This window comes from Gavialis gangeticus, unplaced genomic scaffold (assembly GCF_001723915.1).
Source record: "Gavialis gangeticus isolate Ggan-Ray unplaced genomic scaffold, GavGan_comp1, whole genome shotgun sequence".
NCBI classification, from domain to species: Eukaryota; Metazoa; Chordata; order Crocodylia; family Gavialidae; genus Gavialis; species Gavialis gangeticus.
In genome coordinates, this window is record NW_017729024.1 from 152,843,294 (window position 1) to 152,863,322 (window position 20,029).

General features: G+C 45.3%; 2 protein-coding genes and 1 long non-coding RNA gene across 7 annotated transcripts in view; 1 reads left to right on the plus strand and 2 right to left on the minus strand.

The window, feature by feature from the left end:
- LOC109297850 overlaps positions 1 to 543 on the minus strand; it is a 15,436-nt gene extending 14,893 nt beyond the window's left edge. Inside the window, exon 1 of the long non-coding RNA XR_002097442.1 lies at positions 531 to 543. This is a non-coding gene — a long non-coding RNA (uncharacterized LOC109297850). The remainder of the gene's footprint in view (positions 1 to 530) is intronic.
- Positions 544 to 1,418: 875 nt separating this feature from the next.
- Positions 1,419 to 20,029, plus strand: part of HMGCS1 (3-hydroxy-3-methylglutaryl-CoA synthase 1) — a 23,431-nt gene continuing 4,820 nt past the window's right edge. The window contains exons 1-11 of one of the 5 annotated variants that reach the window (XM_019517904.1): positions 4,887 to 4,957; positions 6,251 to 6,708; positions 7,203 to 7,328; positions 7,898 to 8,062; positions 8,774 to 8,942; positions 9,068 to 9,238; positions 11,604 to 11,710; positions 12,031 to 12,156; positions 12,491 to 12,654; positions 13,057 to 13,163; positions 15,223 to 16,382. In XM_019517904.1, coding sequence (XP_019373449.1) covers positions 4,899 to 4,957; positions 6,251 to 6,708; positions 7,203 to 7,328; positions 7,898 to 8,062; positions 8,774 to 8,942; positions 9,068 to 9,238; positions 11,604 to 11,710; positions 12,031 to 12,156; positions 12,491 to 12,654; positions 13,057 to 13,149 — 1,638 coding nt within the window. In that variant the 5' untranslated portion in view covers positions 4,887 to 4,898 and the 3' untranslated portion in view covers positions 13,150 to 13,163; positions 15,223 to 16,382. Of the gene's footprint in view, positions 1,512 to 4,886; positions 4,958 to 5,009; positions 5,111 to 6,250; positions 6,709 to 7,202; positions 7,329 to 7,897; positions 8,063 to 8,773; positions 8,943 to 9,067; positions 9,239 to 11,603; positions 11,711 to 12,030; positions 12,157 to 12,490; positions 12,655 to 13,056; positions 14,781 to 15,222; positions 16,383 to 20,029 lie in introns of those variants that run through there. The other 4 variants (XM_019517905.1, XM_019517903.1, XM_019517901.1 and 1 more) reach the window with 4 other exon arrangements.
- The window catches only part of NIM1K (NIM1 serine/threonine protein kinase), a 17,289-nt gene continuing 11,589 nt past the window's right edge, over positions 14,330 to 20,029 (minus strand). The window contains exons 2-3 of the mRNA XM_019517907.1: positions 17,790 to 18,058; positions 14,330 to 17,102 (exon numbers count right to left, since the gene is read on the minus strand). Coding sequence (XP_019373452.1) covers positions 16,359 to 17,102; positions 17,790 to 18,058 — 1,013 coding nt within the window. The 3' untranslated portion in view covers positions 14,330 to 16,358. The remainder of the gene's footprint in view (positions 17,103 to 17,789; positions 18,059 to 20,029) is intronic.

Sequence of the window (20,029 nt, forward strand, 5' to 3'; positions counted from 1 at the left end):
CGTGTCGTGTCGTGTCGTGTCGTGTCGTGTCGTGTCGTGTCGTGTCGTGTCGTGTCGTGGCTCCTCCTCCCTCAGTCACCAGAGGGGAACTACCCTCCTGGCCTCCTGCCTGGGCTTATATGGGCCAGGCCCTGCCCCTTCCTGTCAGCTGGCTCCCCCTGGCAACCAGCACCTGTTACCCTGGTTGCCCTGGTAACTGACAGCTGGGCCTCCCCCTTCTTGCCACTAGGGGTCTCTCCCGAGCTGTTTTCTGCTCTCAGGCGCAGGGCACCTGAGTGCTCCAGGACAAGATGTCATGAAACCTACTACTGCTGACTATTAAGGGAGCAACTTTGTGAGTGATATTTTGTAGCTCGCTGACCCCCCTATTATTCCCAGCACACTATACTGGCAAGAGCAGGCCTTCTGGGTGTTGGCAGTCGTAGGTGGTATCTTCACCTTTTCTGTACCTGCCAGGAACCAATTTGTGGTTTTGAACCTGTTATATGCTGTTGAGATAAGACTAATACACACTTGTGGGCCTAGGGCACCCTATCTTGCATTTAACACACTTACAGGCTGCCATCACATGAAATAGCTACCATGTTATCAGCTCGTTGGGCCTGGCGTTGTATGGCATCAACAGATCGGTAGAGGCTGTGGTGGAACCATACACCCAGGACGGCTGCCACATGCAGGGGCAGTGATTCATAGATGTTAGGAGTTGGAAGGGACCTCACAAGATCATCAGGTCCAGCCCCTCCACACGTGGGCAGGAAAGATGACTGCCCATATTGCCCCAATCGCAGGGCATTGTGGCAATAGCTGTTTTCTGCCCTTGCACTAAGTCAGTGCCAGGCGGCTGCCCAGCTACAGCCACGCGGCTGGTTGCAGTGCAGTGCAGAAGGTAGACGAGTGACAGCGCTGCCTGCAAGGCCATGTCATGAGGGGAGCCCCACGTGCCAACCCCCATGTCCCCCATGCCAGGGCGGGGAGCGAGCCCGCTGCAGGCCCCCAAGCAGGGCAGGGGTACAACGGGCACATGGCGGCGGTGGAGGATGGTCCCGGCCGAGGCCGGGCCGCGCGATGCTCTACAGCCTAGCTCCCGTCGCTAGGCAACCGCCTCCCGAACCCCGCGGGGACCCGCGCCCGCCCTACCGTCACCCGCCGTCGCCAGCGCGCCTCCCATTGGCCGCCGGGCCGCGGTGCCCTGCTCCCATTGAGCGGCCGGGCCCTGCGCCACGCTGCCATTGGCGGGCCACCCTCTGGCCATGTACGTCACTTTCTCACCCCATTCCCCCACCGCCTTCCTCCCCGCTCGCCCAGTGGTGGCGCCGCGCCGCGGGGGCGGGCTTCGCGCAGCGCCGCGCTGATTGGGCGTCCGAGCTGCAGCTCACGGCTCCCGCGGCCGCCGGGACTGCGGGGCTGGTTTAAAGGTGCCTCGGCGGCTTTGCGGCTTCATCCCGGGGGCGGAGTGCACGTGCGGAGCGAACAGCAGCGGGACCAGGACCGGGAACCATCGCCTCGGACAGGTGCGGGGCGGTGCAGTGTACGTGGCCGTGGCGCTCAGAGCCGGAGCGCGTCCTCCTGCCAGGGGGTGTACGTGTGTTGGGGGGGGCGGGCGAGGGGTGCTCGGGGAGAGGCAAGGTGTCTGAGGGCGTCTCTCGCTGGAGGGGAACGAGTCCAGTCAAAGATCGCCGTAAGACATCCTGGTTGCAGAAGGGGCTCTTTAGGGAGGCTGCTCAAAAGCGTTAAAGCCGTCTTCTTGTAAGGCAAAAATGTTGTTTTGTGTTTTTGCTTGTTGTGTTTGGCAAATCATTCATTTCTCCTGCCCTGTGAGCGTTCCTTTCTTGTCCTTCCTTCTTTCATGCAGGAGGTTTTTCATTGCCTTTTCTAGTCTTCGGTGCATTATCTTTCTTGTGTAGCTGATGCATTTAAATAACTGAAAACAAAAAGCAAATCTGCAACACTGCTTATAAATTCACTGAGGGCTTCAGACAAATTGCAGCATTTGATGGAAAATCTTGCCACTGGCATCTTGCAACCATGGCAGGAATCATCGAGAGGGCTGCTGTGTATGGTGCGTCTCCTAGAGGCTTTTTAAAGAGACACGAAGTGAAGTCATTCCTCATTGCTTGTATTTTATGCAATCAGTTTTATGTTTTTATAATACCGACCTCTTGCTAACTATGCTCTCATTTTGGCTCTGGCTTCTACACATCAGCCATCTACTTCCCTTGGTAAAACTTGAGTAAGATTTGGACAAGAGGTCAAAACCCGTTCCTTTTCCCACCTCTTCAAACAGTTCCTTTGCTGTAACAATTAGCTTTCCTCGATATAGCTGGTGTCACTTGTCCTGGGTCAGGCATCTTGAATGATGTATGACTTGACATGAAAATGGCAAGGGAGCTGTTGTGAGTGATTTATGGTGAGTCGCCCATGATGTGGGTAGCGTCAGCAAGACATCATAGAAATAGTTTCCCTTACAACGTTTTTGCAGAGATGGAAACCCTGGCTAAACTAATAAAACACTTTAAAGATACTTGCTGTATGAAGTACATTTTTGAAGTAGAAGAGCTTATTAGATCTCAGAACTAGGGAACTTTAAATACCAGTTGGTTTAGTAGCACGGAAGAGGTAGGCCTTCAGAGCTGCTAATCCAGTGCAGTAGTAGTGCAGTCTCCTTTCATGCAGCCCTGGTTCAGCCCCTGGCAGCTAAATAGAACCTAATTATTTTTCATCAGGAATCCAAATCCTTTTGGATACTGAAGATCAAGCTTTCCTGAGAGCTAATATGGCTGTCAGCTTGGCAGAAGCCATTGCTTTACCAGTTGGTATGTCAGGCATCTTATGCATGATCTTAACAAGATCTGCATTAAGATGACATGAAGATGCCATGGGCTAGACCTAATAAATGACTTGGGCACCTACAAGTTAGGAGCTTGGACCACAGTGGCATCGACAGACCTGTGGTATGAACCTAGACTTACTATACAATACATGGAAAGAGTTGGGCTCTTCAAAAGGGATCCAAAACTGCTCAGCCGGCAGAACATGGAGCTGCTTAAAGCTCAGCCAGGCAGCTCTTAGAGCTTCCTACCAGCTAGCTGTAAAGGGTAGAGATGTATGAAATCCAGCATCTCTGTGGGGCTTAAGTGCCTCATTCTCTGGACTGCCAGAAGGTATATCTGTCAACTTGGTGTCATATCTCATGCAGAAACTACCATCCGTATCTTATAGAAAGGCAAGGGTTCCCACAGCTGGGGCTGGAACCTGGGACCCTCACTCTGACTCCTTTTTTTTTTTCCCCCCCAGTTGCCATCGCAGTTGGGCCTAGTGACTTTTTTTTCTGTCCAGTGGCACTGCTTCCACAGGAGGGCTGGAGAGTGCTCCCCCCAGAATAGCTGATGGGCTGGTGATTTGCAGCACAGGGAGAAGTGAGATGCAGGCCTGAACCACCTTTAGCCAGAAGAGGAAACTTTGGAGATGGATCTTCCAGTAACTTGTGTAGTGGTTACAACACTTGATTGTCAAAGCCTGGGCTCCAGATGGCAGTTAAGAGGGCATCAGTAACACCACTTTTTTTACATGGGGAATCTGATGCTGTGCACTAGAGCATGCTTACTGGCTTCAGTTCCTCAGGGGGCTTGGACAGAGTGATGCTTAATTTCTGGATCCTTTCTGGATTTAGGCATTAAGTAGATGCCAACTGGCTTAGCCCTGTCAAGATCGGGGTAGTTTTGTGCACATACAAAGGCACCTGAGGAACTTCTTAAAGTCTGACTAAAATACTGGATTTAAGCTTTCTGAGGGTTGGGCAGCAGCCAAGCAGAGGGGGTTGTGTTTTTAGTTGCGCTTCAGGACTAAGCACCTTGTTGGCACCCAAAACTCTGCAACCAACTCCAGTGTCTCCCTAAAAAGGAAACGCTACTTCTCTGCTTTTGTTTGTAATATGGCATAAATGTCCTACTACCCATTACTGTTGAGACCTAATTTCTTTTGAGTCTTCAGAACAAGAACTGACTGTCTTATTGTGCAAGCATCATTCAAACTACTGTAAATCTATAAATGCCCACCCTTCACTTAAAGAAAGCCGGGGTAGTTAGTTTAATCTAAGAGGTGAAAAGCTGCACTTGTCCTACCTACATACTAACCGTGCCTGTGAGGAAGCCTGGTTTTGCTCTGCGGTTGGCCTTGCATTCAAGTGAACCTCTCATGGGCACTGCAATGCGACTGTTCATCAGAGGAGTCTGAGTCTGGCCCTGTTGCAAAAGCCAACATGTGACCCAAGTATCTGCAGCCTGTTTTGCAAACACACTGTTCAAAGGCTGAATGAACCATGTGCATCTGAAGCCAGCTTTCTCCCTGTACATCCCCCTCACCCCTAGGCACTGTGCTTGGCAGCTTAAACTGTGATTCAGCTCCTGCAGAGACACCAGGCTGGACTGGGAGTCTGCAGCCCTCCTCTGTGTCGGGCAAAAAGGGCCCTGCCGAGGGTGGATGAAAACTGCCCAGAAACCAGTGCACTTTTCAAGCACTAATTTGATAGTTGCTCAGCTTTTACAGCAGGGCAGCCATCTTTATCCCGTGGTAATTTCTTTGCAAGTGCAAACTGGATAAAGTGACACGTGCATGCATGCCATAGTTACACTGCACAGTCAGTGCGAGGCCAACAAGGACACCGCTCCCCTCCATCCCTCACGGCTTGCAAGGGCGCTTCCAGCGGCGGAGGCTGAGCTGCCCAGGGGACCCCCGGCACCAGTCGGGCCCGTTTAAAGCTGACAATTGCCGCAACCCCCGGCCCCCACCCCGCCGCCAAGGAAGGCGCTGTCGGGGACTGGCGAGGCGGATGCTGCGTGCGCAGCCGGGCCGGTCAAGGTGACAGCAGGGTGGGGGCGGGGCGCGAGAGGCTGCCGCGCATGCGCACGGCGTCGGCCCGCGCGGCTCGGCGCGGTGCGGCGATGGGATTCCGCAGCGTGTGAGTGAACCCGCCGGGTCCCCGTACCCCTCGCCCCTCCCCCGGGGCCTCGCTCTGACCCGCCGCCCACAGGCTGTGTCCTGGGGCAGTTGTCTCCCGCCCGGGTGCGGCTGGTGGGGCCGGGCCGGGCCGCAGGGGCCGAGGGAGGCTCGGGTAAGAGGCTGCGTCAGAAGAGGGCGGGGAACAGCGGCCCTAAGCGTGGGGATCAATTTAATCCTTGAACTTAGGAACATAAATAAAATGAGCGGTGGGGTTTTTTGTTTTTAACTTCCGCCTGACGATATCAGGTCAACTTTAAAATGTTGCTGATTTCTGCTAATTATACCTTTCAAGAAAAGCTTAGAAGTAAATGACAAAGAAAAGGCGTTTAAAATGCTGGTGCTGAGAGGGGGTTATAGTTATAACTTTATTTAATTTTTTATTGGGCAAAAAAAGAGGAGCTGAAAGCTGAGTTCTCTGAGGCCATCCGGGTGGTTCACGTGTCATTTGCAAAACAGGTTTAATCCCAAAGACAAAAACCCCTATCTCATTTTAAAGAGGCTTTGATGGTATAAGATCTTTGTCTGAAACCCAGTAACTTAGTGTTAAAATGAAAAGTGATTTGGATTTCCATTACCTTAAGAAGGTATTAGAGGAAATTTTCTGCACATACCGAAAATAGGTGCCTGACTTGAAGGTAATTCAGTGATTTCAAAGGTCCAGACCCCGTGGAGCATGGTATGTTTGGGCACTTTAGCGTCCTTGTTTGTAGGAGTTCGAAGTACCAAGCAGCATTTTTAGTTACAAAGATAGAATGGGTAACTTGCATATCACTTTTGCATTTGAGGTTGTCCTCGTGGATAGAGCGCACTCATGTGGCCTTTGATTTGTGTCTGTGTCTGCTTAGATGAATGTTTTAAACATGAAACTTGGAGGGTTTTTAAAAAAAGACTATATAACATTTGAAAGTCAACTAATAGACAACAAACAGGTTTTTTTTAAAAAAAAAAAAGTGCGTCCATTATAAAGAAGGAAATAATGACTAAACATAAAAATAGAAAATCTTATTCAGATTAAAAATCATTTTTGTGTGTTGTTTATATTCATTCAGCATTTAAATGTGCATATGTCAATGGCATACGCCCCTAACAAAGATGAAAGCACTCCTGCTTGCTTTGAGAGGATAACATGTAGCAAACTGCTGGATGGAATGTATAGGAATTTAAAATGTGAAGTGGATGTCTAACGTGAATGTGCCCAGAACTCATTTTGTTGTTTTTTTTTTTTTTGTTTTGTTTTTTTTTCCCCCTTAAGTTCAAACAGCATGCCTGGGTCTCTTCCTGTAAATGCTGAAGCCTGTTGGCCAAAAGATGTTGGAATTGTTGCCCTGGAGATCTATTTCCCTTCTCAGTATGTTGACCAGGCAGAATTGGAAAAATTTGATGGTGTGGATGGTGGGAAATACACCATCGGCTTGGGCCAGTCGAAGATGGGTTTCTGCTCTGATAGAGAGGATATCAATTCTCTCTGCTTGACTGTGGTGCAGAAGCTCATGGAGAGGAATAGTCTCTCCTATGACTGCATTGGGCGATTGGAAGTTGGAACAGAGACAATCATTGACAAATCAAAATCTGTAAAGACTGTTCTGATGCAACTCTTTGAAGAATCTGGTAATACAGATGTAGAAGGGATCGACACAACGAATGCATGCTATGGAGGCACTGCTGCTGTCTTTAATGCTGTTAACTGGATTGAGTCCAGTTCTTGGGATGGTAAGTGTGCCTCTTGGCAATAATCAAGGATATAGCTTTCCAAGTATCCAAATAACTACAAAGTGATTATTTAACCGCGTCAAGTACACATTGCAAAGTGTGGGATTTACACACCAAGCCTTTCAACAAGCTGAGGTCTATTTATTAGTAGTGTTTTTGAGAATAACCTAAACAGGCACGTGCTGTTGCAAGATGGCTCATGTGGCTGATCTGTATCTCCACAGAAATGTAAATTTAGAATATACATTATAGGGATGGAAAGTGATACTGAGACAGATGCTCATTATCACTGACTGTTTCTTGCAAACCTGCATGGTATATTCCAAGAAGGGTAAAGTAGAAACAAACTTGAAAAACTCTCAATGTATTAAAAGATTCTTATTCCTGCAGCCATCTATTCTGTAAGGCAAAGCTATAAGAACTGCTGGCTGATATTACAGTATTGTATCCATGAGGTTCCTTTTCACAAGATTCCTGTTTCTCTTCTCTTACAGGGCGCTATGCACTTGTTGTTGCTGGAGACATAGCTGTATATGCCACTGGAAATGCTAGACCAACAGGTGGAGCTGGTGCTGTTGCCATGCTAGTTGGTCCAAATGCTCCTTTAATATTTGAGAGAGGTTAGTCTTAGCTGGAGAGATTTAAAACAAACACTATTTATAAGGATACTGAATTTTCTCTGAACTCAGAAGCGTGTGCCTGCTACTCCTGGATGCCTAGCCTTGAAGCTAGCATCTTCCCTGGCCTCCAGAGAGCTAGCTTCCTTCTTAGCCATGTTGTTACAATTCATACGTTCCATCTCTTGGCTCTGGGCTGGCTGCTTATTTCCCTCAGTGGAATTCAGCTCAGGTAGGATAAGGAGGTGCTTCTGCCTGCCTTCCCTTGGGGCTTGTTCCAGTGCAAAAAAAGAGCTGTACTGGTTAGGGTTTGTCAACATCACTTCTGTTTGCAAGAGGAGGCATTTTTGGGCATTCTTCAGCATTTCCAGCTCCCACTGAACTGGGGAGTGAGATCAGTTGTTATCAAAGCAGCATAAAAGTGCAGCGTGTTACCACCAGTAAGCTCTTCAGCCAGTCTCACTTTTTTCAGTTATTTGCAACTGACTTTGGGCGAGGTATATTTCACTAGGCATATGAAATGATGGAAGAAATTGATTCCTTTAATCTCTCATCAATTTATTTTAAAACAGGATTGCGTGGGACCCATATGCAGCATGCCTATGACTTTTACAAACCGGATATGGTGTCTGAATACCCTGTAGTTGATGGGAAACTGTCTATACAATGCTACCTCAGTGCATTGGATCGCTGCTATTCTGTTTACCGCAACAAGATCCGAGCTAAGTGGCAAAAGGGTATGTTTTTATTATCAAATCTTGCTTCCAGGCCTTGGTGATTATAAAATGGATCTGTCAGATCTTGGAGTGAGAATGTGATTTCTGATTGCCAGACACAAAATACAGGCATTTAACGTAAGGACTACTCCTAGATACATGCGTAAGAAGCCAGATTTTGCTCATTTCAGTTTGTTGTGGAGAAAAATTTTGGAAGTGCACATTTAGGGACTGTCTTGCTTTTGCCTTGAGGGTGAAGGTAACAAACCTTGGCAAAGCAGCAGCCTAGTTCTAATTTCCAGGGTGTGATACCTTGCTTTTAAGGGGTTGTGCGTGTTTATCTTGTGTTAATCTGTTCCTTAATTCTGAACTGCTGAAGTTTCGTTTTTTAGTAATTGTTCAGAATAAATGGATTCATTAAACCTGGTCTCATCTTCAAAACTATGCTGGTTTAGATACATATTTAACTACCTTCTTAGTCTGGTGCTTTCTGAGTACTGTTATTCTTAAATAATAGCTTGATTGCAAATGTTGCTTCAAAAATAGGAAATGTTTGCATTTGGCACACTTCAAAGGACTTCTGTAATGACTTCACTTTGAAACAAATTACTATATGTATAGTAACTGGTGAGCAGAGTTTAGGGCTTTGCAATCTGGCTTTTTTTTTTTTTTAATGTGAGCACTATCTATGTGTGGCAGTGTTAAGATTTTTGGACTTTTGTCCTATTCCAGAAGGAACTGACAGAGGCTTTACCTTGAATGACTTTGGATTCATGATCTTCCATTCGCCATACTGTAAACTTGTACAGAAATCTGTGGCCCGGCTGCTGTTGAATGACTTTCTTAGTGACCAGAATCCACAGACGACAAATAGTATCTATAATGGGCTGGAAGCTTTCAGGTGTGTTGCTGCTATCTGTTCTTTGAACTAAGGAAGAAAGAAGTATCTGTACCTGTTTTTCCTTCTTTCATCTGTGTACCAACATTTTCTAAATGCGTGGTTTTTTTTGTTTTTTTTTTTAATAGGGATGTAAAACTGGAAGATACATACTTTGACAGAGATGTAGAGAGAGCCTTTATGAAAGCTAGTTCTGAGATCTTTAATCAGAAAACTAAAGCTTCTCTGCTTGTGTCTAATCAGAATGGAAATATGTACACCCCCTCAGTCTATGGTTGCCTCACTTCTCTTCTAGCTCAGTAAGTATAGAGTCAGAAATATAAGAAGTTGTTAACTGTTAACGCCTGAAAACGTTTGGGAGGGTAACTTTTGGTCATAGCAGTCCAGCTGAAAACCCACTTGGCATGAAAATTAGAAGTGCACCAATTTTTATATTGGTCCAATATCAGATTGGTACCAATATAAAGAAAACTGGCTGAAGTGGCTGATAACTTGGTTGAAAAATGCCTGTGCATGTGTGCAGCCACAGTGCAGCATGCAAGCAGAGAGGAGTCGAGCCCAGCAGCGTGCAGATAGTAAGTACGTTGTGGTGAAAGGGGAAGGAGGAGAGAAGTGTGGGGGGCGCAAATCAAGGATCCCTGCAGTGACGGGGGAAGGTGCACTGCCCAGCTAGAGTGGGGTGGGGCACGGGACAGAGCTGTGGGTGGGGGGGCACCTCCCACTGTTGTGTGCGCCCTGGGAGGGCATGGGGCTGAGGCATGTTTTGCTGGATCAGCACAGGGCAGGGGCGGGCGGGCAGGCTAGACTCCAGAGCTGCACTGGCCACTTCTTGGCGGGGGTGGGCAGCGGCAGCACTAGGATGAGGCTATGAAGGGGGCTGCAGCTACCCCAAACTTCACCATAGCCCAGCCCACCATCCCTCCCCCCTGGTAGCACCACTTCCAGTGCCGCCACCACCCGCCTGGTGCAGCCCCGGCTCTTCCTGGCATGTGGGTGGAGGTGGGGGTTCAACCAGGGCTGTGCTGGGTGGGTGGCGGGGCTACAGCAAAATTTGGGGTGCCTGCCCCCCTCCCAGTGCTGCTACTGCCTGCCCTAAGCCCAGCCCCTGCCGAGAAGAGTCCAGCGCAGTCCCAGCTCCAGTCTGCAGCTGCAGCCTGCCCCGCCCTGCCATGCACAGATCCAGGGGCGCACAGATCCCTGCACTGCTTTCCCCACCCCCATGCCCTTGCAGGTGTATGCAGCAATGGGTGCTGCGCCACCCCTCCCCCCTTTGAGCTCCTGCTCTGGGCTGCCCCTCGGTGAGCATTGCCATTCTCCAATTGCCATTCTATTGGAGAACATTAAGATACCTCTGTGAGGTGGGGAATTTAATAAAAATGAGGGTGGGGTAGGAAAGAAAAGGGATTAAATGTTAGTTAACTTTCACTGTACAGTAATCCTTAATTACTGAAGCATGGAAACCTGCTTTAAACTCCTTGAAAGGCTTTGTTTTAATAGGCCCCAGCCCCTTATCTCCACTGTGTGGGGCGTTGATCTGCCCCCCCACACCCCTTCCCTCCCCTCTTTCTTTCCACTACACTGGACTTACCAGCTGGAGGTAGCTCTATTGGAAATCGGATCAGTATCAGCCGAGATGCCTCCTTAGGTATTGGCTGTTGGTATCAGTCCCAAAAATCTCTATCAGTGCACCCCTAATGAAAATCTTTTTGCTTTAATAAGCTGAAACACAGAAGCTCATTTTAGCCAAATGTTTTTTGTATGTATGCAGTTGTTGTAGGAAAGCAAGTTTCGTAGATGTTAGGGTCAGAAGGGATCTTTTAGATCATCAAGTCTGCCCCCCTGTCCTGGGCAGGAATGAGTACTGGGTTCAGATGACCCCAGCCAGGGGTCAGTCCTCTGCGTGCTAGGGCTGTCCTAATAGTTCCCTTGCACAAGGTGATTGTACTGGAACTTTACAATAAATTAATAATATGCTTGCATGGAGTATCCACATCAAATGGATCAGTACTTGGCCTCTTTGGGGGGGTGTTTCTGTGTGTTGAGGAATTGGCCAAACATTTTACACCATTCATGTAAAAAGACCTGAAAAGATGCTTGTGGTGGCTAAAGATTAGAAGACTTTTCCCTCTCACCATTTATGACAGGAGGACTGAGAAGGTGATTTACTATGATCAGCTTAATCCTTAGCATTTATTTTCTGTCAGCGTTTTTCTTCACAGACAAATCGCATCTAGACAGACTAAGAAGTCAAAGTAGCCTGAAAATTGGAAAAACCTTGCTTTAAACTCTAACATTTTGGGCATTAACTTATTTTGATTAAGTTGGTCTGAGTGTAACTGCAAGGTCTGGATTTGTTTTGAAGACTGCTGTTCATATCGCATGATGAATTGCCATAGCTCTGTGTGAAAGGTTTGGAAGAGTCCTGCCCCAAGACCTGTAGTTTAATGAGAGGGAATGCAGTGTGTAGATGCTTTACATTGATCACTTGTCCTGGCCGTAAGAGGCTGGGAAAGGTTCTGTTTTTCTGATGTTATAAGAACTCTGATTGTATGCAACCTGCCTTGATCCAGTAAGCTACATCATGGAAGCTAGATATCACTCAACTACTTTAAAACTGGCCCTTGATCTTGGCTTTTTCATTAACAACTGTTACTTGATTGTCAGGTTCTCCCCACAGCAGTTAGCTGGACAGAGGATTGGTGTGTTCTCCTATGGTTCTGGATTTGCTGCCACCTTGTACTCTATTAGAATTACACAGGATGCCACACCTGGTAAGTTAACTTGGATATAGTCAGTCTCTCTGTCTCTCCCTGATATACGTGGTTTTGCAGCAGACGGGCTAGCATTGATCGCACTAATTCTGCATTGTTAGGTGAGAATAAAACCCAAGATGCTGTTTTGCCATGTTTTAATCCTTAAAAGGCTAATTTCATAGCTCATTCTTTTAGCACATTGATTCAATTAGAGGACATACACTGAATGTCCTTCAGTGATTGTATAATCCAGAGAATAGCATATTCACATATTTTTGAAATGCAGCCACAGTCTTCAGAGCAGTTGTGTTGCCTGACTTAGAGGTTTTGTATTGCAGGTTCTTCTCTGGATAAAATAACTGCCAGCCTTTCTGATCTGCAAACAAGACTTGACTCACGAAAATGTATTGCACCAGATGTCTTTGCTGAAAACATGAAGATTAGGCAGGAAACTCATCACTTGGGTAAGAAGACTTTAAGTAAACATAATTCACATTGTGAGTAACAAAGTGAACTTCTGATCCTATAAATGAATCTGTCTAGGCCCCACTCATATTCAACTGCAGGATTGGGAGCTAGGAATAAAGGAAGTCCATATCTAATGCAAAACTAGAAAACTTAGGTCTTAATATGCTTTCCTAGCACAGATGAAGTGATGGCACATCCATGCATCTTGGTACACCTTGCTATTCTGGTATAGATGCAGTTTAGAAGGGGACAATAGAAAGATCTTTTATGATGTAACTTTTATTTTTATTAATACATTTAATGTTGTATTATCTACTGGCTTCTCTTTAGCCAACTATATTCCACAGTGTTCAGTAGATGATCTCTTTGAGGGGACATGGTACCTAGTGCGAGTGGATGAAAAACACCGAAGAACTTATGCACGGCGCCCATTGCTTGGTGATGGCCCTTTGGAAGCAGGAATTGATGTTGTCCATTCAGGAATTGTTCATGAAGTAAGAATGCTGCATTTCTTTAATACTTAAAGCAAGTGACCATAGCATTTGTGCAGGCTTGTTTGGTGCAAAGGAGGAACAGGAGTTGACAGGCTATGACCTGTTCTGTTAAAACAGAGGAAATAAGAGCCAGTAATGAAAAACGTAAACTTTAAAAATATATATATACGTATATCGGTGTAGAACAGAGCTTTTGGTGCAGGAGAAACTAGGCGTATTCTCACACTTAAAGTTTGCAGAAACAGCCAGTTAAACTTGGATCAGACTAACTATTATGCCATCAGTGTTTGGGATGAGAGAGGGCTGGGATTTGGGGAAGGAAGCATGTTATCCAAATGGAAATTCATTTGACACGAAAATCACATACATGATTTTTATTACGTTTGTTTCTTTGTTTTTTAGCATATCCCAAGCCCTGCTAAGAAAGTGCCAAGAATCCCTGCAGCAACAGAACCTGAAGGTGTTACTGTTGCCATTTCCAATGGAGAACATTAAGATACCTCTATGAGGTGGGGAATTAATAAAAATGAGGGTGGGGTGGGAAAGGAAAAGGGATTAAATATTAGTTAATTTTCACTGTACAGTAATCCTTAATTACTGGAGCATGGAAAACTGCTTTAAACTCCTTGAAAGGCTTTGTTTTAATGTGGTTTGCTGACACCTTCATGCAATGGTTTCATAACACTGAAGCATGAATGTATTGTGGAGTGGGGCATGCCAAGGGCTCTGAACTTGCTTGGTCTCTAAGAAAAATGGTTCTGAAATGGGTGAGAGTCTTGTACTTGTACCAAGGAAATGGGAATTCTGCCTTCAAAGCAGTTTGAGACTTTGAAGCAAAACTAAGGCCCCCTCCAAAGTCTGACCAAAAATAATTTTGGCCTGTAAGCTGCACTGTTTTAATGTTAGGGTGCTTGTGTTGCCTTGTCTGAATATTACACATTTTTAGCACCCAAAAAGGATAAGGGCTGCAGAGTCCTTGTTCAAGGTGCTGTTAATGGACTAGAGTTGCTTTCCAGTTAGTTCCGTCAGACGGATTCAGTTGTGATATTTTAAAAATCCATTATCATCCACATCCTGATATCCGTATTCCATCATTCTAATCGCACTATAGACCCTAGTACCACACACAACTTTACATAGCAGGTTTTGGCAGAACAGGGAGAAAAGGGCATCTGTTCAAAATAAAGGGTTTAATTTCCCATGTTATCTAACCAAGCTGGCACTTTTCTCAGGCATGTTGAATGCACTCTTCTAAAAGACTTAAGCATTTGAAACAACATAATTCTAGCATCCAATTCATAAATACTGTCAGAACCTATCTTAACTGGCAGACCAAGAAAGGAAAAAAAAATGACAATTTTTCCTTAACTTTGGTCTCTTGCTTTTCTTTGTGCGTGTATGAATTTTCTTACTGAATTGTGATTGGCTTCCTATTTCAAGCTCTTTATTTGTTATACAGCTATAAACTATTGCAGGAATACCATGATTTTCTTCAACTTGCAAGCTAAGACTTGTTTGGTATGCAAGGAGGAAACCTAAAAAGCTAATGAGGAGTCCATTTGGAGACTTTTGCAGGCCCAGACTGGAGGAGAACTCTGAGGCGAGCTTTGCTAGCTTGTAAAATATATTTAAACTGAGCTAATGGGTAGAACTAAGTCTTGTTAACTTTTATTTCACTGTCCAATTCTACCAAGGTTCATTGTCTAACACAACTTTGCAGAAATGATAAAATGTGTATCAAGATACAAAATGCAGACTTCTGGTGTAATGTAGTGTTTGTATAATCTATTGTATGTCTGTCACTTGTTCGGCTTTGATAACATTTTGGATTTGTACAGTTAAGAGTTGCTAAAATAGTATTGTTTTACTATGAACTCATGGAGGTCAGCGGCCTAAGATCTTCCACCAAAAGTGATGGAAGAATAATGCATGGAGATTTTATTGTGCAAGTGTTTGGGCTTTAAGTTTCATGAAAGCAAGTTAATGTGGTACAAGAAAATAAGTCTGTTCCAGAATAAAGTCCATTGCTGGCAATGGACAGTCTAAGAAGTACTGGCACAAAAATTAACCTCATAAACCTTGCTAACACTGAAGATTCTTTGTAAAATAAAGTTTTAGAGATATGGCACATGTTTGGATACTGAATTGTTCGGGACTTTTAAGCAGGCTAGGATAAGTGAAGGTTTAAAAGTACAAGTCCACAAGCTGGGGGTCTTCTGGTACCAAGTACCTTTTCTCTTAAGATAGTCCTGTTTATAAAGCTGAAGAGGCAAGTAAACAAATACGCAGATTCTAGGGTGTACTTTGCAGTATAGCAATCCTGCTTTTGAAAACCCAGCAATATATTTTCCCTGTTCCAGTCCTTTAGTTACCTTACCTGAAGGAATGATGGTTTCTGTGTGCCAGTGTGATTATTTTAAGAGTTCCATTTCACAGGTGTAAAGTCATTGGCGAAACATCTCTTCCATTTGCACTTAAACAGAGTGGTGGAAGGGCAAAAGGAAAATAGACCATATCTGGTGACAGCAGAAGGTTGGGCTATTCTATTCGTTCTGTCTTTTTATTTAGGGTCTTCAGAGTGCAGCCGTTTCATAACAGGGCGCAAAGTAACTGGATTAAATAAAGCAAGGAGGAATGTATTGGAGACTGCTGCCTAGGTACCAAAAAAAGTCCTGCTTGGGTATTTTTGTGGCTTGTAGTAGTTTGATATCAAAATAGTTTCAGGTTACTGTGCCTGCCTTTTGCTGAGATAGCAACTAATATTAGAAGCACTAGTCTGTGGTGCACTCATGTCTTAAAACGTGTTTGCTCAGGGCTTTTGCATTGCAGCAGCATTGGACTTCTTAGATGACGTGTTGAAGTAGGAAAATGTCAAGTGAGAGATGTCTGAAGTCAGTGTATGCTTGTAGTATCCCTTGTCTGTGGCTGGAGTAGGTTTGGGTAGCCAATAGTTTTCAGCTCAAGAAGCTTCAGATGTTTTACTAACACCTCATTCATTCAAGAGACCAGTAGATGGCAGTACAACTCATCATACAAGATGGTTTGTGACTGCTAAGGGCTACTTGCAAGGTATGAACTTGTGATGGGATTTGCTACAGCTAGATAAATCAGAAAGTGCTGAGGTTTTTCAAGGGTGTAGGTTTTTCAAAGTGCTGATCCTGGACTTAGGAGCACAAAGAGAGGGGGTGGAGGTAAGGGAGGTTGATAGCTCTGTTTATATCAGTCAAGGTATAAATGTTTAACAGTGAAGTCCTAATATACAGCTATTTATAAATTATGCTAGGGTTAAGTGCCCAGCTGTAGGTTCTTTACGAGTAAACATTCACCGCTGTTCAGATTTCTGATTTTTGTCTCTTCCTGTACAGTGGTGACCTGAACCTAAAGTAGCTACCCTTTTCCCCAGTGTAAAGTACAGATCTGCTTCATTTTTATTAAAAAACACCTTTGCTAAGCAATATTTAGTTCTTATACAGTCAGCTGGGCTATTTTTAAATGTGAACGGTCATGGGGACAAGATGCTGGCACAAATAAGTCTGTTAGAAGTCAGAGTAAGGATGCCTATCCTCTGGTGGGAATAACACATTTGCAAATAAAGGCATCATTTTCGGTTTATTTAAAAATTTAAAAAATGTAACAGCAGAATTTACTATGAAAAATGAGTAAAACCCCTCTGTTAAACACTAAATTAAAGCCTGCAACGCACTCTATAAAATAGAACACAGCTTGGACGTGTGTCTGAAGCCATGATATGACCCCCTTTTTAAGTCCTGCTCCTTGGGGTCTGGTTGTGTGACAAGGGGAACACACTCCAGTGCCCTCTTCTTTTGTACTCTGTGCAGAACTATTCTGTAGATACCAGTTATTGAGCTGCGAGCATCCCTTCCCCGGTTATTTTGAATATGTTCTTGTGTGATTCCCAACTCCTCTAAAATACTTTTCACTTCAGTTTCTTCCTCTTTGAGGGTATTGGTCTCTGATAAATACCTTGGATCCAGTTTAAATGGTTCCAGTGGTTGTGGATACCATATCCCTTGCATCCATTCACTGCTCATAATAAGTTGAATAGAGTATCGTTCAGTTGGCACTGGTTGAAGGACTCCTCGAATTAGTTTCTGGCAAGGTTCTGAAAGGGATGGGGGCAAACTGTACGTTCCATCAAGAATGCACTTCTTCAGTCTGGCCACTGTGTCTGCTCGAAATGGCATGGTACCAGTCATCATAAAATACAGGAGGATGCCTAGTGCCCAGATGTCTACATAAACACCAACGTAGTTTTCATCTTGGAAGAGTTCTGGAGCAGCATAAGGAGGAGAGCCACAGAAAGTGTTGAGAGTTTCTTCTCTCTTACTTATTGTGCTGAAGCCAAAGTCTCCCACTTTCACACAAGTATTACTGGTATAGAATACATTTTCTGCTTTCAAATCCCGGTGAATGATATTGTTCTCATGCTGTTGAACAAAGCAGGACAGTTCAGTATTAGTGTAGGTACAGGAAGGCTTTTCCCAGTTTTTCTTCTGTATGCCCTGAGGTACAGAAGTTGTTTGCCATGATAAAGACTTTGCCAGCAGTTACTGTACTGTGGGTCTCAGCTACTGTTGTCCTCCCCTCTCTGCAAATGTTAGGGCACCTTTAGCACCCAAAGAGGGGCAGGAAAATGCAGGTTTGCACAAACAAGCTTACTCTGCCCTGTACTTCCGTCACCACAGGGGAGGGGAAAAAACCTACTTGATCAATGAAACAGTGATAGGGTTGGGTGTGCTGGGTCAGTGCTCAGGGCAGGAAGAGGGGTGTACTGGCTGCCCCTGGACTCCTTCCTGATTTCCAGAAGTTTGAAATACCAGAACTCTCTTCCTTCCCAGTTCTCAGATGTTTATGTCACAGAGGAGGGAGGCTATTTCTGGTTGGAAAGGGCATGAGACAGTGCAGTCCAGCCTTAACTCTACATTAACTGAGGCTTTTGTCAGAAGCTACCAGGGTTTTTAATAGTAAGACAATGTGCTTTATAGGAGCTGCTTGATCATTCAGTCCTGTCTCTGGGCTCTGTTCCTCTGGAAACTTCAGCCCGTTTCTCTGGAACCTTTCATTCATCCATGAGGTCTACTAAACTGATTACAGTCATTAGAAAAACAACTTACCATGTGTTTCACAGCAGATACAACCTGAGAGAAGATTAGTTTACTTTCTATCTCTGGTAACTTTCCCTCTGTGCTGATCTTACTGAAGAGTTCCCCTCCTGCTGCATACTCCATCACCAGATGCAGCTTGGACAGTGTCTCCACCACTTCATACAGTCTGATGATGTTTGGGTGATGCAGCTTCTCCATGCTGGAAATCTCCCGGGACAGCAAGCGCTGAGTTTTCTGGTCTAACTTTGTCTTGTCCAGAATCTTAATAGCTACTTTTTCTGGAAAGAAGTATGACAAGTATCAGTTCATGCTACTGTTTCAAAACACTGCGTGTTCAGTCAGGTGTAAAGGCAAATCTCAACTCTTCTACATACTATTCACTTAATGTGGGTTACAGAAGAGCATCTAAGACCAGTCCCATCACATTCCACCCGCTCAGAGCCAAGGCCCTTACCTTTTTATTTCTTACGCTCTTCCAAGATGGCCAATGGGATGGTATAACTTCCCAAGGGGTTAAGTTAGCTACTTATCTAGACTACTGTTAACACCACAGTAGCACCACAGTGTGCTATAGTCTTGGCTGCTGGGAAGGAGTGTGAGGGAAGGCCTGCCTTATTCAAGTAGAAAAGGTTTGTGATATGATAAGGACGTGCTAAGTCAATATGTTTGCCATCTTTCCTCTCCTAGTCCCATTCCCCCAAACCATGCTTGATTACCACTACCAGTTACTGCTGCTGTCATGGTTTGTCCTTATTCAGTCTTCTGGTTTCCCAGTCTCCCCAGCCACGTTCACATAAACACTGGAGCAGCAGCCAGGACTCTTACCCATTACTGTAATTACTTGCCCATTGGGCATGTCCACACAGCTGAGGGCAGAGCCCCCTGAGCTAGCTCCAATACTGGAAGGAGCATAGCTATGTGATGCTCTACCCAGCTGGATAGGCTCTGGTTCTCACCAGGGTATAGCACTGCCCTAGTACCTGGTATGAGAGGCAGCTTAGCACTGTGTTGTGCCTTATACCATACCTACTGGGTGCATCTACATGTGGACTTTATTGCTGTTAACTGATTAGCTCTGGCATAAGATAGTACAGTTCCCAGCAGCACTATCTTACAGGGGAGTAATTAACTGATCAAACACTCATGTGGACAGTGACTACCAGGCACAAATTGCACTCAGCCCAACCAGCGAGGGGCCAGATCCTGGCTGTCTCAGCCCCTCTGCTGTTCACTGCTGCCACCTGAAGCCCAGGGCTGACACTCCTGTGCTCCCTGCCAGCCTGCGGCTGCTCCACCCTGGCTCTAGTTGCTGTGGTCTCAGGAGCACATGTAGACTCTGTGCATGAGAGCAGTTAACTCCAGTGTGAACTGCTCCAGAGTTTATTGCCTCACCTTAATAGCACATGTAGATGGACCCACTGTGAGCTCTTGTGCTTCATGCTGTGGAGAACACTGAAAAAAAAACTGGTCCAAGTCTTGTGTTTATATGCTATTTGTGTACAAAATATATTCATGGTGCTGAAGCTAATTTTCATGAGGAGGCAGAAGGAACAACAGAGGTCAGATCTACTTGTACATGAATCCAGCTTCTCTGTGCTTTCTGATGCAAAGCCACCTTTAAAAACCAGCATAACCAGGTTTACCCTGTGCCTACATGATGTACCTGGTGAAGTCAAGGAACAGTCTACTGACAATGTAACTATAACCTTGGTAGGTCTGCATCACCAGGATACCTCAAAGCAGGAGAAACAGTTTGTTCAGTGTCCTATATTTCTGTTTAAGCATTGGATTGTGACATCTTTGCATCACTACACTGAAAGCAATTGCATTCAAATAACTGACCCAGTCAAGGTAGGCTAATGGTACCTTTGCTTCATCAGAACAGTATGCTCTTCATATGTTCTCTAATCCAATTTCTCTTGCTGAAATGTAGGTGAACTCCACTACAAATGCAAGGCCAAACCAGAAAATCCACTTCAATTACTAGCGTATCAGTAGTAAATGAGGCAACAGTTATTATGTTATAGTTTCTAGGGTTGGAAGGGACCTGAGCAGATCATCTAGTCCGACCCCCTGCCATGGCAGGAAGAGCACTGGGGTCAAATGACCCCAGTAAGGTGGTCATCCAACCTCCTCTTAAAAACCCCCAGGGTGGGAGCCTGCACCACCTCACTTGGAAGCTGGTTCCAGACTCTAGCCGCCCTGACCGTGAAGTAGCGCCTCCTGATGTCCAACTTAAACCTTCCCTC